At 30.3% G+C, this 19,702-nt stretch overlaps 1 protein-coding gene across 3 annotated transcripts in view; it reads right to left on the bottom strand.

Moving 5' to 3' along the window:
- Positions 1-7,902: 7,902 nt before the first annotated feature.
- Rgk3 (Rad, Gem/Kir family member 3) overlaps positions 7,903-19,702 on the bottom strand; it is a 65,724-nt gene continuing 53,924 nt past the window's right edge. For all 3 annotated transcript variants that reach the window (XM_089594315.1, XM_089594317.1, XM_089594318.1), the window contains 3 exons: positions 16,963-17,045; positions 13,238-13,430; positions 7,903-8,198 (listed from right to left, as the gene is read on the bottom strand). In XM_089594315.1, the coding sequence (XP_089450441.1) occupies positions 7,915-8,198; positions 13,238-13,430; positions 16,963-17,045 (560 nt within the window). In that variant the 3' untranslated portion in view covers positions 7,903-7,914. The remainder of the gene's footprint in view (positions 8,199-13,237; positions 13,431-16,962; positions 17,046-19,702) is intronic.

Raw genomic sequence — 19,702 nt, 5'->3', positions numbered from 1 at the left:
CATTTGTTCTGATTTTGTTAAATCAAACCTATTTTGGAGATCATAATAGTATAAATCTAGAATAATTACATTAATTATTTACATCTGTATGAGTCAAATTGTATTTGCTTTTCAATACTTTCGCTAGTTAGGAAGCTTCTAATACCTTCATATTGAGTTCTGCGTTAATGAGTAGACTTTTCTGACGCAATAATAAAAAATTCCGCTATAAAATCATGAGTTTATGACAGAAGTAATATTTAAATTTATTGTCACACTCACTTATCAATAGTTAAAGTTTTTTCTGAGTCAATTAACTTTACAGGTAATCTCCCAGTTATACGTCCCTGGACTTAAGTCACATCGAAAGCTCGTTTTGCCAACTCTCTTTCATTCCAAAGTACTTTAGCAAGTTAAAAAAAGGGGCTTGGTTCTGGGGCAGATAGTAACCTCCGGCACAAAATTCCTACATGACAACCTTTACCAATATACATTTACAAATTTTTATTTTATGTTGTAGTCATAATATAAAAAGTAAAAAAAATATAACTAAATCTTAATAGCACAAAACGTCTTACGAACATTCAACAACGTTTGTTTTTAAAACTTCTAATGCTGTTTCTTGTAAGACATAAAATTTTATGAGCTGCTAATGCTTAATCTATACAGATATATTTTTTACTAAGACTATGTGCACCAAACTTTAAACATGATAGTAAAAAGTAGAAATGATTGTTTGGGTACAAATTTTTTGTTAACCAATACATGATTGGATACTTATAGTCTTAAATTACTATATTTGATGTATTGCACTTGATTCGTTACAAAAGCTCAATTAAGAAAGCTTAACATTAAAAATATTATAATCATACATATTTTATTAAGAAACGTTTGACAATTTATAACGGTACTTTCTCCATTGCCAATGCATATGTGATTTGGCGTTATAATAATTTTATTTTTCACTCAATTCTATATATACTTTCTGTATTTTTATTGTATGATACGACGGAGGGGGTTAAAAAATTAGAGAGCTGTTCGAGGTATTCAAAGAGGTATTAAGATCGGTAGTGGGAAGCTTAACACAATTTTAATTGGGTTATTGTAAAGGGAGTGGTGTGCAGAGGGCTATACAGCGTATTTGGAGCTTTTGTAGGACTGTGGAATGCCCTACCCAAATCTCTACATAATATTGGTGCATCAATATACATTATCTCGCTGAGAATAGAAAGGGTGGGGTAGCAATTTTATTAGTGTTATTAAAATTGTACTCTTGATTCAAAAAATATATTGTTGTCACTTATTATTATCATTAAATGGCTAGGCCCTCACATTAAGAGTCAATGGGATCTTGTTTGGTGAATCAAAAAAATCAAAATGTATTTTGCCTTTGTTGAGTCCTTAATCGACGTTTTTAGCCGAAGATGTTCTCTTTTTTCCACTATAGGGTTACATTAAGTTCAAGTGAAGAAAACCGAGAGTCCAAATAGTCATTTAGGGTACTGGGAGGAAGATCGTATGAGTCGGTTAAAGCCTAGGGTGGACAAATCTTTTTGAGAGATGACGATTATTTTTACTTAAACAGTTTTTTTGCTTCAGCACATCGTTTTTTGTATAAAATTAAGTCTTTGGGGTCATATGAGAAGATGAATTGCTTATATGCGGCTCTTTTAAGTCTTTTGATACGATTACACTCGTGATCCCAATGGGTTGGGTTAAATCTATTAGAATTGGAGACGTTAATTTTTTTAGTGGTAAAATTCGAGATGACATTTGAAATTGAGCCTATAAAGTACAAAAATTTATCAGATGAAGACATGGATTCAAATTCAAGGGAATAAAAGTCTTGCAGCTCGTCTTCCAAAGTTGATTCTACCTAATTCCACTTGGTGCGAATAGAATTAATCTTGAATGATTTTTTTTTTTTGTGCAGATGTTTAGAAGTATTAATATCGATAAATATAGGGAAATAGTCAGAATCACACTTTTCGCAGACAGAGAAAAACTGGTCGCGTCTTTTATATGGTGTGACGAGAGAACTAAATTTTAATTAGAGGTGTAGTTTCTACGTTGATTTGAATAGGTTCTGGTGTTTAAGTTGTGCAGAACTGAATCATGAGCTTTCAACGCATTTTCAAAGTATATGCAGTTATACTACGGTTATTATCAGTAATATCACAGTTCCACATACCATTGTGGGTATTAGAATAACGTATTAATACTGAGTGGTGAGTAGGATCAGCATTTTACATAGTTTATCCCAGTAAACTTATGGGACATCTTATTAGCAGGAGTGCTATAACAGAAAAATAGGTCTAAAAGGGGTTGATATTATTTATATTTATGCCACACAGTTCTACGAAATCGTCACAAGAAGGTGTGATTATTTCCTTATAATTATAATTGTTGCGAATAAACACTACAATACCCAGGGGTTGTGGTGCGATCTTCTCTGAACGAAGAAAAATCAGGAATATTGAAAGTATGTTCAGGTTTCAGAAACGAATTTATCCAGAAAATAGTGTCAGAGCCAGTAAAAATTTTCTTAAATTCGTACGTCTTAGAAAGAATACTTTTGATATTCCAATGTAACAATTTTAGGGGTAAATCAGCAGTTAAGTTATTCGGTGAATTGTACATGGGAAAATCGTAAATAAAAATAGAAAGGTGGTTTACGAAAATTAATTAAACACACCAAAAGGAATGAGAAAGAAATATTTATAAGACTAGCTAGGCTGTGTATTTAATTTCGTAGTATTCATAATCTTAAGGTGATGCTTGAAAATCCGACAGGTTTGAGTAATCATTGGTGCCGAATTTCGTTGATAGGAGTTTAACTGATTCGACGATGTTGTTTTGGTGAACATGGTAAAGAGCCCGAGTCGAATCCTGTGGTGATTGAGGGCAGATGGTAAAATTACTAAAAAGCTTTGGCTGGTTATGGTGAGATCTGAAAGTATCCTGAGAACAAAATTTGACTAAGGTTAGTGCTACCTGAGTAATATGTTTCTTCGATGACTTGACCAATATAAAATGAATCCATTAGAGTAGGTTCATAATGCATAGTCCTGTAGAGAAAAAAAACCGGCGGGAATTCCTAAGAAAACTTAGGATTAAACTGCGAAGTAGGTGTGAACTTCTGCAGGAGTAACTGCAGGATTGGTTTTATAAATAAATCCAGTTCATACTCCAACAAGAAAAACTACAGTATTTGGAAACTATGACAGTACCGAGACCATGCTGAAAAAAGTCAGGAAATTTCTCATGCCATGGCAAGCCAGTTCGTTTTGTTTCTAACTGAAAATAATCAACTTCATTATCAATAGACATTATGGTATTTATGTAATAAATAAATAGCTAAAAAAATTAAATACAACAGATGTTTACTTGAAAAAATGCAAGTACCTCAAGTGCAAAAAATTACAAGTCCTGCAAGCAAAGAAATACCATTTAAATTACAAATTATATGCATTTTGGTATATAATTAAACATTTAAAATTTTGAAAAATCAATCACTTTTCAGCAGCGTATATAAATAACTTAAGGATTAGTGTTCAATAAAATTCAATAGAGATATTTATGCGTAGCTATCATGACTAATAAGATCCTTTCAATAATTACGTAAAAGTTTAAAAAGGGTATCTTGTATGGAACTATGTATAATACTAAGCCCTAACACGTAGAATTTTTGGTAGTTATATTTGTGTCCACACGAAACCATCCTGCAGAAAATACTGCACAGGGGTCTGATCGGGGCATTCGATATCTCGCAAAATTAAGCAGTTTTTTCGATAATTTAACGACTGCGCATGCGCTCAGCCATTGTTTTATGGAAATTATAGAAAAAAAATGCTTACTTTTGCGAGATATCGAGTCCCCCGATTAGACCTCAGGGGCTCTATCACAGCTTCCGATACCTCGCAAATGTAAATATTTTTTTCGATAATTCATAATTCTTAGACTGCCGATGCGCTCAACCATAGTTTTATTTAAATTATCGAAAAAAATACTGACTTTTACGAGATGTCGAAAGCCGTGATAGAGACCCAGCTGCAGGTAAGTATGCAGTAATCCCTGCAGAGTTATTGCGCCCAATTTCTGCATGTTTATTTGATTAAGTTATTATTATTTTTTTTTTTGATCACCGTTTTATTAGACTACGGTAACATAATTTTTTCAAAACTATAGCATATTTTGTTGAGGATCCTGTAAGGGCAATGAATTTTCAACATCAGAGAGATCGATTTTACAAAAAATATCGATAATAGGGAATTTTTTTGGTATTTGAAACGTAACTATGACCTCAACATAGTGACTTGAAAAAGGCAAATTTAGCTACTTCAGAGCATATTTTGGTTTAAACGTCTATTAAGGGGTGAAGAATGTAAGAAATTTTCTGAGCAGCCTACTTTTTGGTTGCTGATTATTGGAATAAGAGGATTTATTGTTACAAATTTTACATCAACACGAATGATTTTATTTTTTAAGTACAGTCGTGAAAACAGGTGTATCCGTACGTGCTAGTTCAAAGATTTGAAAAAAAACCCATTCGATCCTAAATTTTTCAGGTTTATTTTTATCGTTAGCAACTTTAAATTTCAGGATTTGTCAAAGAAAGTAACGCATACGTTTTAAATCTTATAAACGATATCGATGCAGTCTTACGCTTATGTATTTGGACCATTAAAAATTTTCTACAAAAAAATGTATTAACAAAAAATTTGAAATATTGGGTATGTGGGTGATAATTTTATGATTCATTATTCAAAATAAAACATTTTTATGATTCGATACAAGAAAACAATTCATTACAAATGAAGTGAAAAAAAAAAATTAGGAAACATTGTACCAATGAATAAACAGCGATTTTTAAAATTTTATTAGTATGAAGACAAAAATATATAAAAGTTTTATAAACCAGTAGCTATATGACAAGAAGAGGTTTTAATAATTTGTAGAATGAATAATAAGAAAAAAAAATCAGTTCAGGTACCATACAACATTATATATTTTAAAAAACACAAAGCAATAATATTTTTTAACAATTTTTCTCTCAGTAAGGCTTGAATCAATAGTATTTTATTTTATAAGTATTCATTTGCTTTTATATATAATACGTTAACATACACAACGTAGATTACATATAATTTTTTTATATAATGTAAATTTCTTTATTGTATTACATATAAATGTTGCTAACGTGTGATCAAACGATAGACCCATACACGTTACTTTTTTAAAATATGTTCAAACTTTTTTTAATGAATTTGTTTGTTCCCTTTTTTTCTCGTTTTTAGCTTTGTTTACATTTAACATACAAATACATCATGTGTATATATAATTCCGTAGAAATAACTTGTGTCTATTAAAACTGACATTTTAGTATTAAAAAATTTTATCAGTGTTAATATTAGAATTATTTATAATAAACATTTTAATACTAAACATTATTTAAAACATATGGCTCAAAAAACTAGAATGACTTTTGATTGGCAATTTTTAAAGTTCTTTTGGGTGGTAAAGATAAATGTTTTTACATGTAAAATTCCTATTAATGGTAGTAAAAGATGTTAAAAAATTCATTCACAACTCAACCGTATTACCAGATAAAATTTCAATTTTTTGTTACATATTTACTTTATAAAATTATTTTATCCAACAAGTTCATGCATCGACAAATACGTAAAAGATTATTGTCTTACAAAAATCCTTAATATTATGCATACTGTTCAAAAATGAATTTGTCAAAAAGTAATGTAAAAAGATAATAGTAATCGTATTTTGCATATTCTATTTTACAAACACAGAAAAGATCATGGACCTTTTGCAAAACGTATGGTTCCTTTGTGCTGTAAATAGTGGTTTATTTTATTTTTAATTTTTGTAATGAAGGTATACCCATTTTTAATAATCCATAATCATACTTAAGCCACAGATTCAGTGGTTCATGAGAGATTAAGTTGGGCGCTTTTTTCCAGTTGTACAATTGATTTGATTGTCTAGGTCACATTTTACCTGTAATGATTTTATGTTAAAACATATAATTTTTTGTTTAACAACTCGTAGAAGGCAACGCAATTACACAATTAGTAAAAAAATTACTTGTAAATCGAACGTTTTTTAAATATTGTGTTGTATCTGTTCTTAGACATACAGTTAATTATAAAATTCATGAAGTTTTTCTTTTTTTTGGGCTTTCAGAAACGATTTTTTGTTGACAGTGAATTAACAATACCATGTTACATGGATCATTCGAGAAAATTACTGCAATATGTACTTTTTACAACATGCTTCGATTAATATTTAAATATAAAAATGAATGACAATTGTCGGTTGAGCATTATGTGTGGTGTGTACAAGACTACTTGTAACAGCACTTGTCTAAGTTTTTTACATAAAGAATAATGCATTATATAAAAAAATTTAGAAAAATAAATAGTTGAAGAATTTAAAAGAAATGTATAAATCTTTCTTTAAATACTTTATAGTAAAATTAATTTTCTTGAAACGTGACAACCATACTTGCTGGAACAATTTTAGTTCCAGAATTTTAGAACAAGTACTGTATTGTTTAAATTGCAATAAAAAAAACTTTTTTGGGAAAGCAATTATATTGTATTTTTGGAAAAATTTTATTCTGAAGTGTTCAGAAATCGTTTAGTAATTACTATTAAATCTGAATTACATACAAAAATAGATCGAGTAGGCACGTAAAATATTTAATTTGTGTTTAATTACCATTATTTTATGATTTTGATGCATGATTCAGGTCAAAATTAAATATTAATTCAAAATAGTTTATCCATGTATTATATTATTATATGAATAGTGTAAAAAAAATATTATTAACTTTCAACATAATTTATATAGAAACTTTTTTGTGCATTTGACAAGATATTTTTTATTTTTAAGCATGTTTACCGATTATTTTGAAGTGATCATGATTATTTATCTACCTTACTTATCACTTATTTTGGCATTTGGTACAGCTCACATTCAACTATGAAAGACAGAATTTCAGTTAGAACAATAAAAAATTGTTAGAGTTTTTCATTTTGGCATAATGAATAATTATTTTTCAATATTCTGAAAAGAATAATTTTGAACACAGTTCTGAGACACATAAGATACTATATTCGCTGAACAATTAATAGCAGTGTTTGGAAAATACTTTTTTTTAAATAAAAAATAAACAAACTAATCTGTTATTTCCGCAATCATAACTACTTACAACTTAAAACTGTTTCCAGACTATATTATAATACAATTTTCAGGATACAAATGTTTGTATTTTAGTTTAAATAATTTTGAAAGTACATCTGAATCAGAACCCATGATTAAAGTAAATTGTCTTTGTTGGTAATAATTATTTATCTTAGTTTACAATGTTGCCACTACGAAAAAAACACCAAACACATTCAAAACAACGTCGATAAATTTTAGAGTTATAGATATAATTACATACAGATTAAAAAAGTTTTCGAGTTTCAGTAGGAAAAAGCATTTTACAAAATCGTGTATTTTTTATTTTTTTTACATAAAAAATTAATACATACTAACATGGACAAAAATAGCAATAATGATAGTGATCAAATAAAGAAAACCGTCAAAGTCCTACATTTGTGGTCCAGTATAAAAAAACTTTCCTAATTTGGTAATTGTTTGTGAAAGTATCCCGTGTCTCGTGTGTCATTAACAAAAGCACGAATATAAATTAGGGATTTCACTTTCACATCCTCAAATATATAAATATATACACACTAACTAATATAATAATACTAATAAAGATAAAAATAAAGAAAACAAATAAAGCTTGAAAATCTCACGCAAACCTCTTGTACAGTTGACATGGAAGAAACAACGGCACTCGTATAAGAAGTAGCAATTTAAAAAAAAAAATAAATAAATAAATAAAAAAAATAAAGAGACGAGCCTTTACAGTACATGCAAGTTTTCGCAGTTACGAAACTTGCGATCTTCTTTACCAAACAGCCAAGTGAGCATCTGTCGAGCTTTCATGCTCGCACGGACAACTCCACGCGATTTATACCAGTGCTCGCTATCGGTGCTACCGCTACTGGCCGCTTGGCTCTGGTGCTGGTTGACTTTTAGTCGGATTTGGCTCAGGATGCCGACAAGGAGGTCGTCGATGTTGTGGTTTATCCCAACGGAGATCTCTTTGAACTTAGCTCGGTATGTGCACGCCAAGCATCTGCCATCTACAAAGAGAATTTTAGATGAGAATCAAGTTTTTGTTTGTTAGTTTAGCGAAGGTCAATTTGGGTAAGGTTAGATGGGCAGACAATTTGATGACAAGACTAAAGAAACTCCTTACAACACTTTATTTATTAAGCCTTCTCAACTTAAATTTACTTTTACTTACTATGTTACAAGTACTCATTTTATAGGCACTAGGTTTCTGTGATTTTCGTTATTTTTTATCCTAACCTTATTTTATTGTTCTCAAACATTGTGTCCAATAACTAAGATGCATATCTGTATAGCATAAAGTTATGTTGTTTTTTTAGTATAACTTTATGATATTAAATGTAAGAAACGGTACGCTTTCACTACTTTCACATTTTGGCCATCGACGTTTTAATTGTCTAGGATGAAAGTATTTCATATGGTCAAAATTACAGTAACGGATATTTTTTCCAATGATATGGATTTTGTTAGAAACATTAAACTTAGTAAAATTTTTCATTTATTTGAAATCTATGTATGAAGTTATCAGGTAACCAGTATTATAATATTATTTAGTTATTTGGCAAGGGTAGGTGACAAGCCCCCCACAGTTCCCCAAATATTCCCCTTCGCAGTTCCTGCAATCATTTTGAGAGACCTCGCACATTCTCCCCCACACAATTAAGGCAGTTTGGGAGTATCATTCAGAGAGGCGAGGAACGGGGAGTCCCCCCTGCCCGCGCATCTGGGCCCCCTTTACCGCGCACCTCCTCTTGCACTCTACAAACTTGAAACTGAATGACTGTAACTGCTTATATTTTTGAAAAATGCCTGGCAAGGTTTGATTTTTTTTGTCAAGCATCTTCCTTTTTTATCAAGTTATCTATAAAAACGTTTTTTTTTTCTTTTATTCCAACACATTTAGAATATACCTTAATTTCAATTAAAAGGCAAACCTAACCTTACTCTCTCATTAGAGACCGTGTTAAACTGTCAATATGTCATAATTTTTTCTCAAAAATTTTCCCTCGTGAAAAATCTGAAAAAATTCATGTGCACTCCTAACATTCTCAAATATAACATACATTTTTTTGGCACATTTCTCCATTTTTAACTTTTCTCCCAAACCTCCTTAAGATGTCTCTTTTATTAGTAAGTACTTCGCTGTCAGATAAAAATGTGATTCCTATTTTTCTATACTATTGTAGGACAAACAGAACAACTTTATTCTTGTAAATAACAAGAAGTGTTATTTGATCATTTACTCCTTCAGTTTTTTGTAAAATCAGATTTGTTTGATTTAATTTATATCAAGTTTAGGTGTATTTAATATTTTTTTACGATTCATAGTAAAAATTTTGTAGTGTTTACAGCACACACTTTACGCAAAGGGAATAATCCTGAAAAAGCATGTTCACATAATTCATTATACAAAATTCCCCATACACATTTAAAGTTGAAGTACATCATTTATTAAACATTTTAATTAAAAATAACAAAAAAACAATAAAAAATAAAAATAAAAAAAATTAAAAAAACTGAAACAAAAAGTTTTTAAAGATATAATGTTGAATATACTCTTGTAAATCATTATATTACATTTAATTTCTTGCTTGTTTCCATATTTTTGTTTTACTTTTTTTACCTTGATTAAAAATTAATTTTTGAGTAAGATTTACAGGGACTAAAACCTTAATTTCTTGACGAACAAAATGAGCCCTGGGGAACCCAGATTGGCCTTATCGATTTCCACAACTTGCCAAAAAGTGCCAATTTCACCCTGTTTATTGGTATTTCATAACTAGAGTTCTAATTAATGTTTTGACTTCAAATCTTAACACAAAATGGGTTTTATGATTCTTAACAAACCTACAAAATTTCAAGACGATCGGATGCAAACATTTTGCAAACCATCAAATAAACTAAAAAAAAAACATCAAACCAGGGGGGATGAATGGGTCATGGGACCCATGGTAAGAACGAAGTTCTTTAAACATGACATGAGTGTAAAGCACAATTTCTCAGGTAACAAGGGGGTCGCCAGACCCGTAGAAAGAACGAAGCTCTATAAACGTTAGTACTGCATTCATGTAATTCACTAAACAAAAACTTGAAAAACGAATAAAAAAAAAAAATAAAAAAAATAGCTCAGTACTCACGATGGTTGAACTTCGTGAGAACGTCGTGCATAAATACAGTACTCACGAAGTTCAACCATCGTGAGTACTGAACTATTTTTTTTATTTTTTTTTTTTATTCGTTTTTCAAGTTTTTGTTTAGTGAATTACATGAATGCAGTACTAACGTTTATAGAGCTTCGTTCTTTCAATGGGTCTGGCGACCCCCTTGTAACCTGAGAAATTGTGCTTTACACTCATGTCATGTTTAAAGAACTTCGTTCTTACCGTGGGTCCCATGACCCATTCATCCCCCCTGGTTTGATGTTTTTTTTTTTTTTTTCTTTATTTCTTGTTTTATTTATTTTTTTTTCATTTCTTGTTTCATTTTTTTTCATATTTCATTTTATTACATTTTTTTTCATTTTTTTGTATTTCCTTTATTTAATTTCTTTCTTATTTTCATATTTAATCTTTTTTTTTTCATTCCTTTTTTTTTCATATATCATTCTTTTTTTTTCATATTTAATTTCATTACTTTTTTTTCATTCTTTTGTATTTCCTTTATTTCTTTTTTTTATATTTTTCTATTTATATTCATTCTTTTGTTTTTTCTTTTTTTTCATTTCTTTTTTCATATTTCATTTCATTATTTTTTAATTTTAATGCGTAATAACGCGCCTTATTATATTTAATCTACATAACCATATTTATGCTAATTAATTTTTTTTTTTTTTTTTTTTTTTTTAGATGTATTATTTAGAAAAAAAATACACAATTTATAAAACAAATTCATAATTGAATGTATTATCAGTGAATACATTTAAAAATGGAATGTTATAGTTACGAATTACACGATAAGTACAAAAAACCGACTTCTATAGTCGGCAGCGCTCGTAGCAGAGTGGGTAAGGTACAGGACTCACATGCAGAAGGTCGGGGGTTCAAATCTCTTTATTGGAAAATGTTTTTTTTTTTTTTTTTTTTTTTTTTAGAATTGTAAAAGAAAAAAAAATTCAAAGTGAAAGAAAAATTACTGTGGGGAAATAAAATTAAAATTTGTTAAAAAATTAATTGCTTGGGAGTGTGAGGGAGAATGGTGGGTAAAGGTGTGGTGCAGAAGAGTAACACGGCACGGTTGACAGATATACATATGTAGTGAGGAGAGGGGAAGTATGTAGAGAACACTTGGTGAGGGGGGCCGGGGTGAGGGGAAAAACTTGAGAGGAAAAAAGATTTCTGATTCAAAAAAAAAAAATCTGTCGGTTTTAAAATTCCAGCCCCCCGAGTAACGCGACATAAAGAACTTCGTTCTAAAAAGGTCCTTTCGAAAAATGGCTCTAAAAATGTTGTTAGACCACAAAGAACCATTTTTCAAAATGTTTTCTGTTAAGACGATGTTAATCTAACACTAGTTAAATTTTCGTATCTCTAACGTTTTCGTTAGTACCCTAAAAATGTATCGGAAAATAGTGTTTTTTTGCAAAGTACCCGCGGTGGCGCTGGATTGGCACGGCGCTGCGAGGAAGTGGGCGTGGCCTAAATTGACGGCGCGCTCAATCCAGCGTGACCGCGATACATTTTTAGGATACTTAAAAAAAAGTTAGAGATACGAAATTCAACCAGGGTTAGATTAATATCTTATTAAGAGAGAACATTTTGAAATATGGCTCTATGTGGTCTACCAACTTTTTTAGAGCCATTTTTAGGAACGACCTTTTTTTAGTTTATTTGACAGTTTGCAAAACGTTTGCATTCGATCATAAGATTTTGTAAGTTTGTAAAGAATCATGAAACCCGTTTTGTGTTAAGATTTGAAGTCAAAATATTAATTAGAACTCCAGTTACGAAATACCAAAAAACAGGGTGAAATTGGCACTTTTTGGCAAGTTGCGAAAAACGGTAAGGCCGATTTGGGTTCCCTAGGGCTCATTTTGTTCGTCTTGAAATTGCGCATCTTTTTTATGCAGAACGTTTTTTTGGACGAATTACAGCTTTTTGGATAGAATCGAAAAACCTGATTTGGACATTTTTACCATTTTTTTTTGGACTTTTTGCTGACATTTTTTTTGTGTCCTGAAGTGGTTATCTTTCTTATTGGGCTCGAAATCTATACAAAAAATTTTTTTTTGTCCCAGTCTGGATTTTGATCTAATGGGGTAGTTTTCATCTAGTTTACTCACACTAATCACGCACACTCCTTTAGTGCACTCAACCTATACTGCGCACTCTTTCTGAAGATGTATGGAATACACCTCATGGTTGAATTGTGGTGGTTTCAAGAAGATTTCAATTTTATTCTGTATTAAACTTTCTGGCCTAATGAAGCAGGTAACTGTTACTTGTGGCAAAAACTTTTTTACTAATATTTTTACTATAATAATCTAATCAACACTATGATAATACATATCATTTTTCTGTAATTACCGTTGACTACACTTTAAATAGGTATCTACTAATAATGGGCTGATAACAATAAAAAAAGTAAAAACAAATTTACAAAATTAAACGAATCTCTGTCTAACTGAAGTTTAATTATAAGTATGTTATGAGGACAGTTTATAGTAGCAAAGAAGACGGGATAGCCTTGCAACCACTTTTTTTTTCTTATCTTTTAGCTCTGAAAAGTATCACATGTGGTGAATAAAAAGATAACTATAACGTGTTCTTTTCGAACGTGGCTTTTCATCTAGTTACTATATGGACTTTATGTACTGGCAACTTCGTTTTATATAAGTACAACTATTTATGGGTCACTGAATATATTGAGAAAATCTTTTGATCCTCTAATACCCTGAAAATTTAGAACGAGCTGTTAGAAGTAGTAGTTGTAAAACTGTCCTCTATGGATCCAATAAGGTTTTATAAATTAAGCTAACTAAATAAAACGAGAACTTCGTGGTAAGTAAAATCAAGGAAAACACCAATTATGTTGTTAGGTTAAAAAGACGAACCTTGTGATGAAACGACGCGCGTGCGCACGAGGTCAATCTTGTTACCTACGACGATGACAGGCCTACCCCTGATGTCTGATTCCATCTGATGTAACTTTGTTAGTAGATCCTCGGCTCGCTGGAACGACGCTTTGTCTATAACTGAGTACATCACAACGTAAGCGCAAGGCTGTGGCACCATCTTGTCGAGTTCCTGCAAACAGCAAAATCATTAACATTCATTATCGTGGCATAGTTGATCATTTTTTGCGTTCGAGTGGGTAGTTAGTTAGCTGGCTGTATTTGTTTGACTTCAGGTCTCTTTTAATTGTGACCCAGTATTGCCATTTTTAATCGTAATAAATTTTTTATATTTAGGTGTGGGAGAAATCGGTGAATTGCCTGAGTCTAGATCGAGTATCTACGTATAAATACTAGGGGTCTGATTCAGACCGTCAATGTACTGAATACCATTCTAGATTGACTGTCACGTAACAGTATGATTTATACATCTATATAGTTTTTTCTGACTGTCGGTAAAACAGTACATGCTATACATCTATTTTCGTGACTGTCAATTTGGAACAGTATTCGGTATAGTGACGGTTTGAATCAGATCCCAGGACTAATATGTATACACCTACTGCTGACGCTCTCGAGACAGTGGAGGAATACGTGATTGATTAGAAAAGTCAACAGTGAACGCTAACGGCAAGTTCCTGAAAATTCAGTCATCTAAGTATTCATAAAATGGGGAGCTTGTGGTTATACTGGGAAGAAGGCGATGTTATATGTTTACGTAAGATCTGAATATTGAAATTTAATGTATACGTTCCAAGAATTTATTGACGACCTGTATAATTCCTTTATTAGAGAGATGTGTTACGCAACCATCAAAAAATAAAACTTTTTAAACCAACAGACTCTCCTCTTACTGCTTCTAGAAATATGATTTGCAAATTTACAAATTATATTAAAAAAATTACTAGCACCATAATAGACAAGCAACACTAATTATAAAAATAATGATTTTATGATTCCAACGAACCATTTGAAAAATTCTCGAAGTTAGCAAAAACACACAAAATATTTGAAGTTCTACTTGATCAACAAGACATTATAAATCAAATTTACGGGCTAAAACAACTATTTTTCGAACTTGTTAATCCAAGAAGTAAAATTAATGCTTCAAAAAATCTTGTAATAATAAGAATATCAAAAGAAAACCTTAAGCAATATCAAAGTATGTTACAATATCCTCATTATCTTGAATTTTGTCTTAAGAACGTTTTTGTATTTGGCTTATTTAAGAACGTCAATTGAAATGGCCCACCCTCTTTTTTAATCGGTTTCAATAATATAAATTAAATAAATAACTTGTTTTTGCAATTTTTTTTAGATCACCTAACGTAGAAAATCTGTAAACCAATCTGGGTGGTAATTTTTTTATTGTATTGCTATTGAAAGTTAAAGATATTTATATAAAATTTTCCACTGTATTGTGTAATAAACGATAAAATAATCAACTTTGAACTTGGTCATTACTCTAAAGTAATGAGAATAGCCCTGACCAGCAGTATGGAAGTTGTAATAGTGAGAATATACCTGTGTACGTCAATCATGATTTTTCCTACTAGATGAGATGCACATAATATTAACTACTGAGGATTAGCTAGAAATCTAGTTGTGTATAGATTATTGACCATTTTTGTTTTATACAGTAGTTTACAAGACAAAAATAGTTTTTTTAAAAAAAGGAAAAAATTCTTACAAATAAATTAATATAAATTTTGATTGCTAGTTTGTAAAAATATTAAATTACCAAAAATACCATGGATTTTACATATAAATTTTCAATTTTATTTATATGTATACTTCAACTATTCGATTAGCTAACTTTAAAGTTTGAGTTAGGAGATTTATTGAATTTCTCTCTGAATTTAAAGTAGTAAAAATTCACTATTTGCGTAAGTGAACAAGATTTTCACTGTTAAAATAGTAAAAAAATTAGCTTCGTTTACTAGCACCTAGCTATTATAAACTTTAATTCTAAATATTTATCAGTAATCCAATAAGGGGTCGTGGTTCAAATGAAGAGAATTGCCTACACCCAGACAAATTATTTCAAGTGGTATCAACAATAAGTTTACCAAGTAATTTAAACAGTGAAACCTTAACTAAATAGAAATAGTAAATACTCACTTTCTGTTGTAAAACTCACTATTTTTCAGTCAATATTCACTAGTTAAAAAAAGTTGTAAGTCTACAACTTTGAAATAGTGAGAGCGCCTGTTCCGCTGTTTAAATAGTGTATATATACTAATTATACGATCGTTGCCACGTATCTTCCAGTTCATTAGGAAATCTGTATCCCATATACGCACCAAAGAAAGCTTAATTATATATACATAAAGGAAGAAAAAGATAAAAAGAGGAAAAAATGTATCTTTGAATAACTGAAGGAGATTTTCGACGCACATAACGTACGTGAGTAAAAACACGAGTTCATACATCTAAAATTAATCAAGCTTGAGCTCGAGTATATGTGAATACATAGTCGGTGGATGGATGGACAGGAAAGCATGTATCGTACATTGCCTTTATGTTTAATTTCGTTTTCGTGATATCAGAGTTCGTGGAAATACGAGAGATACATTTTGTATAGTCTCCTTTTTTCACTCCTTTGTTAAAGAAAATGTAAGAATTTTTATGGTGTGTAATATTTTCTGTTTATTTGTGTAAATTATAAGTATAATCGTAAATTTTTTCTCCGAATAGTAGATATTTATTAATGATAAGTATTTCTATGATTAATTCGAAATTTCCAACGACTATATCGTAATTTTTTTTGTGTCATTCTAAAATTAACTTTGCTCATAATTTTTAGTGTGGTTATGTATTTTTACGTATCACGAGAAAGAGAAATTCATAGAAAAACTTGGGTACTGCTGTATTGGTCATCTATTTTATTGGCCTTAGTAATGATTTTTCATCTACATACACAGAAGATTAGCATTTATTTTGTATACCGAATGGATCTTATTTCATTGGAAATGACATAAAACTACTGAACAAAATCACGGGTACCCCAAAAAGGCGGCGCATTTTCTTGAAAATTGTTTTGAAAAAAAAAAAAAAAAAAAAATTGATTGGGTAATGATTATTACAATAATAGACTCAAGATTAGAAAGTTAACGAGACTATAAATTCTTTTCGATGGTATTCTTTACTATCGATAGAAAACAGAAAGTATGGTCAAAAGGTTTCCCTAAAAAACAATGTCCCCATACCATTAACTTTTTAATAAAAATAAAATGTCAAGTAAGTTTGATGTTTTTAATTAATATTTAAGGAATTTCTGAAATGTTTTTTCAGTGGCAATAACTTGTATTCTTTGTAATCAATCATCAGCCTAGCAAGTTTTGCCTAAGAGAGTTTCACTGAATTTATGGGCAATTATTTCTTAAAAAAACTCTTATTTAAAAGGATTAAAGAATATATGTAAATCATTCTGTGTTAAAAACTGTAAATATATCGATTACCTCAATGTTTCTTTTTTCCAATTTTTTCGTGAAAGGAGGATATAAAAAAGTAAAAATTTTATTTTTTAACCATGAACTGATGACAGTATTGTGACTATAAAAAACTTAAAATCCAAGTACAAAGTGTTTGCAACAATATTTTTTTGACCACTTGATTATTGGTTAAATTCTCTGTATGTACAATTATCTCTAAAACTGACATACCTTGATATTTGTAACGTCGATAAAGCGTAGTTCGCTCTCCTCACCATTCAACATAACAAAAACGGACTGCTCACTTGGCGTATCTGTAACAAATAGTAATATACATATAAAAGTTGAAAACTGGATGCATACGGAAATATCTGATATTTTTAATCAAAAGTTAATCGTTTACATTTGTATATTTATGTAAGCATATGTATGTCACATCAATGCACTTAAGTAAGAAATTTCATGAAAAACACGAATTACTTGTGGACAGAGATTATTAAAAGGAACGCCTAGGGAAAATAGAATGAGTGCAAGTGAGTTGACATAAAATTTGGGAAGACATGAAAAAGGTAGAACAATATATTGTCTACCAAGAGATTTTGTAAAGAGATTTTTTTTAAAATACTACAGGTTGAATACAAAATTAAGATCATTTCAGCAATAGAAGAATCGATTGCAAGAATGGAATCAATGTAAAATAAAGCGATGATAGTATATAAAAAAAAATAACTGAAGGGAATCGACGTACAGCTTGACGCTGGAAAAAAAAAAAAAAAAAAAAAAAAACAACAAACCAGGGGGGATGAATGGGTCATGGGACCCACGGTAAGAACGAAGTTCTTTAAACATGACATGAGTGTAGAGCACAATTTCCCAGGTAACAAGGGGGTCGCCAGACCCGTAGAAAGAACGAAGCTCTATAAACGTTAGTACTGCATTCATGTAATTCACTAAACAAAAACTTGAAAAACGAATAAAAAAAAAAAATAAAAAAAATAGTTCAGTACTCACGATGGTTGAACTTCGTGAGTACTGTATTTATGCACGACGTTCTCACGAAGTTCAACCATCGTGAGTACTGAACTATTTTTTTATTTTTTATTTTTTATCCGTTTTTCAAGTTTTTGTTCAGTGAACTACATGAATGCAGTACTAACGTTTATAGAGCTTCGTTCTTTCTACGGGTCTGGCGACCCCCTTGTTACCTGGGAAATTGTGCTTTACACTCATGTCATGTTTAAAGAACTTCGTTCTTACCGTGGGTTCCATGACCCATTCATCCCCCCCTGGTTTGTTGTTTTTTTTTTTTTTTTTTCTTTATTTCTTGTTTTATCTATTTTTTTTCATTTCTTGTTTTATTTTTTTTCATATTTCATTTTGTTACATTGTTTTCATTTTTTTGTATTTCCTTAATTTAATTTCTTTCTTATTTTCATATTTAATCTTTTTTTTTTCATTCCCTTTTTTTTCATATATCATTCTTTTTTTTCAGATTTAATTTCATTACTTTTTTTTTCATTCTTTTGTATTTTCTTTATTTCTTTTTTTTATATTTCATTTCATTATTTTTTAATATATCATTTTATTTGTTCAAATTTCTTTCAATTTTATTATTATTATTTTTCATATTTCATTTTTTCGTATTTCGTTTCTTTTTTTTTCATATTTAATTTCATTACTTTTTTTTATTTATAACAGTAATTATTAGCATTACTGTGATTCCAAAAAAACCTCAGGTTTAATGAAAATCGGTCGGTATTTATATACAAATATTTAATGCGTAATAACGCGCCTTATTATATTTAATCTACATAACCATATTTATGCTAATTAATTTTTTTTTTTTTTTTTTTTTTTTTTCTTCAGATGTATCATTTAGAAAACAAATACATAATTTATCATGAATTAAATGTAGTATTAGTGAATGCATATAAAAATGGAATATTATGGTTACGAACCACAAGATAAGTATAAAAAACTTGGTTCCTGTAGACGGCAGCGCTCGTAGCAGAGTGGGTAAGGTAAAGGACTCACATGCAGGAGGTCGAGGGATCAAATCTCTATAATGGAAAATGTTTTTTTTTTTTTTTTTTTTTTTTTTTTTTTTTTTTTTTTTTTTTCAGAATTGTAAAAGAAAAAAATTGAAAGTGAAAGAAACATTACTGTGGGAAAATACAATTAAAATTTGTTAAAAAATTAATTGCTTGGGAGTGTGATGGGGAATGGTGGGTAAAGGTGTGCAGAAGAGTAACACGGCACGGTTGACAGATATACATATATAGTGAGGAGAAGGGAAGTGTGTAGAGAACAGTTGGTGAGGGGGACGGGGTAAGGGGGGAAACTGGAGAGGAAGAGATTTCTGATTCAAAAAAAAAAATCTGTCGGTTTTAAAATTCCAGCCCCCCGGAGTAACGGGACATAAAGAACTTTGTTCTAAAAATACTTACAGAATGGATTAAAGATACTGTAAAAAAGTCAGTAAATAATGCGTAGAAATAGAATATACTTTGTTGAATATTCAATGCTTATGATATGAACGGAGCGACATTATAAGTTGCCTCATTCGTTCTGGAGGTCCTACTTAGGCAGCCTAATAAAGACACAAGTAAGCGCATCAGGAGGTACTCTGTAGGAAGCCTATACACAATCTAATAATACTTTTTTTTTAACAGTGGTTGATATCAGTGGGAAAATGTGCTAAAATGATCAGGGAAACATACTGTGAAAAGAATAAGACAATGGTGAGCCAAAAAGATAATAAAACTGTAACACACAGGAGGGGAGAAAAACCAGAAAAGAAAATAAGAAAAGGACATTTAAGGCAGCCACTTAATTTCCCAGATTTGCTGGCCAGGCAAGATTGCATATATGTTACTAATTTGTTATAAATCTTGCGGAGACATGAAAATTAAATAGTTGCCTGGCAACTTCATAACAATTTGGAGCAACAAAAAAACTAAGGAAAGAGGAT

The sequence above is a fragment of the Copidosoma floridanum genome, unplaced genomic scaffold (assembly GCF_036245765.1).
Source record: "Copidosoma floridanum isolate Cflo_tuat_1 unplaced genomic scaffold, Cflo_Japanese_pri ptg000021l, whole genome shotgun sequence".
Taxonomy (NCBI): domain Eukaryota; kingdom Metazoa; phylum Arthropoda; class Insecta; order Hymenoptera; family Encyrtidae; genus Copidosoma; species Copidosoma floridanum.
Note: the sequence above shows the minus strand (reverse complement) of the source record. Positions and strands in the feature narration are given on the sequence as shown.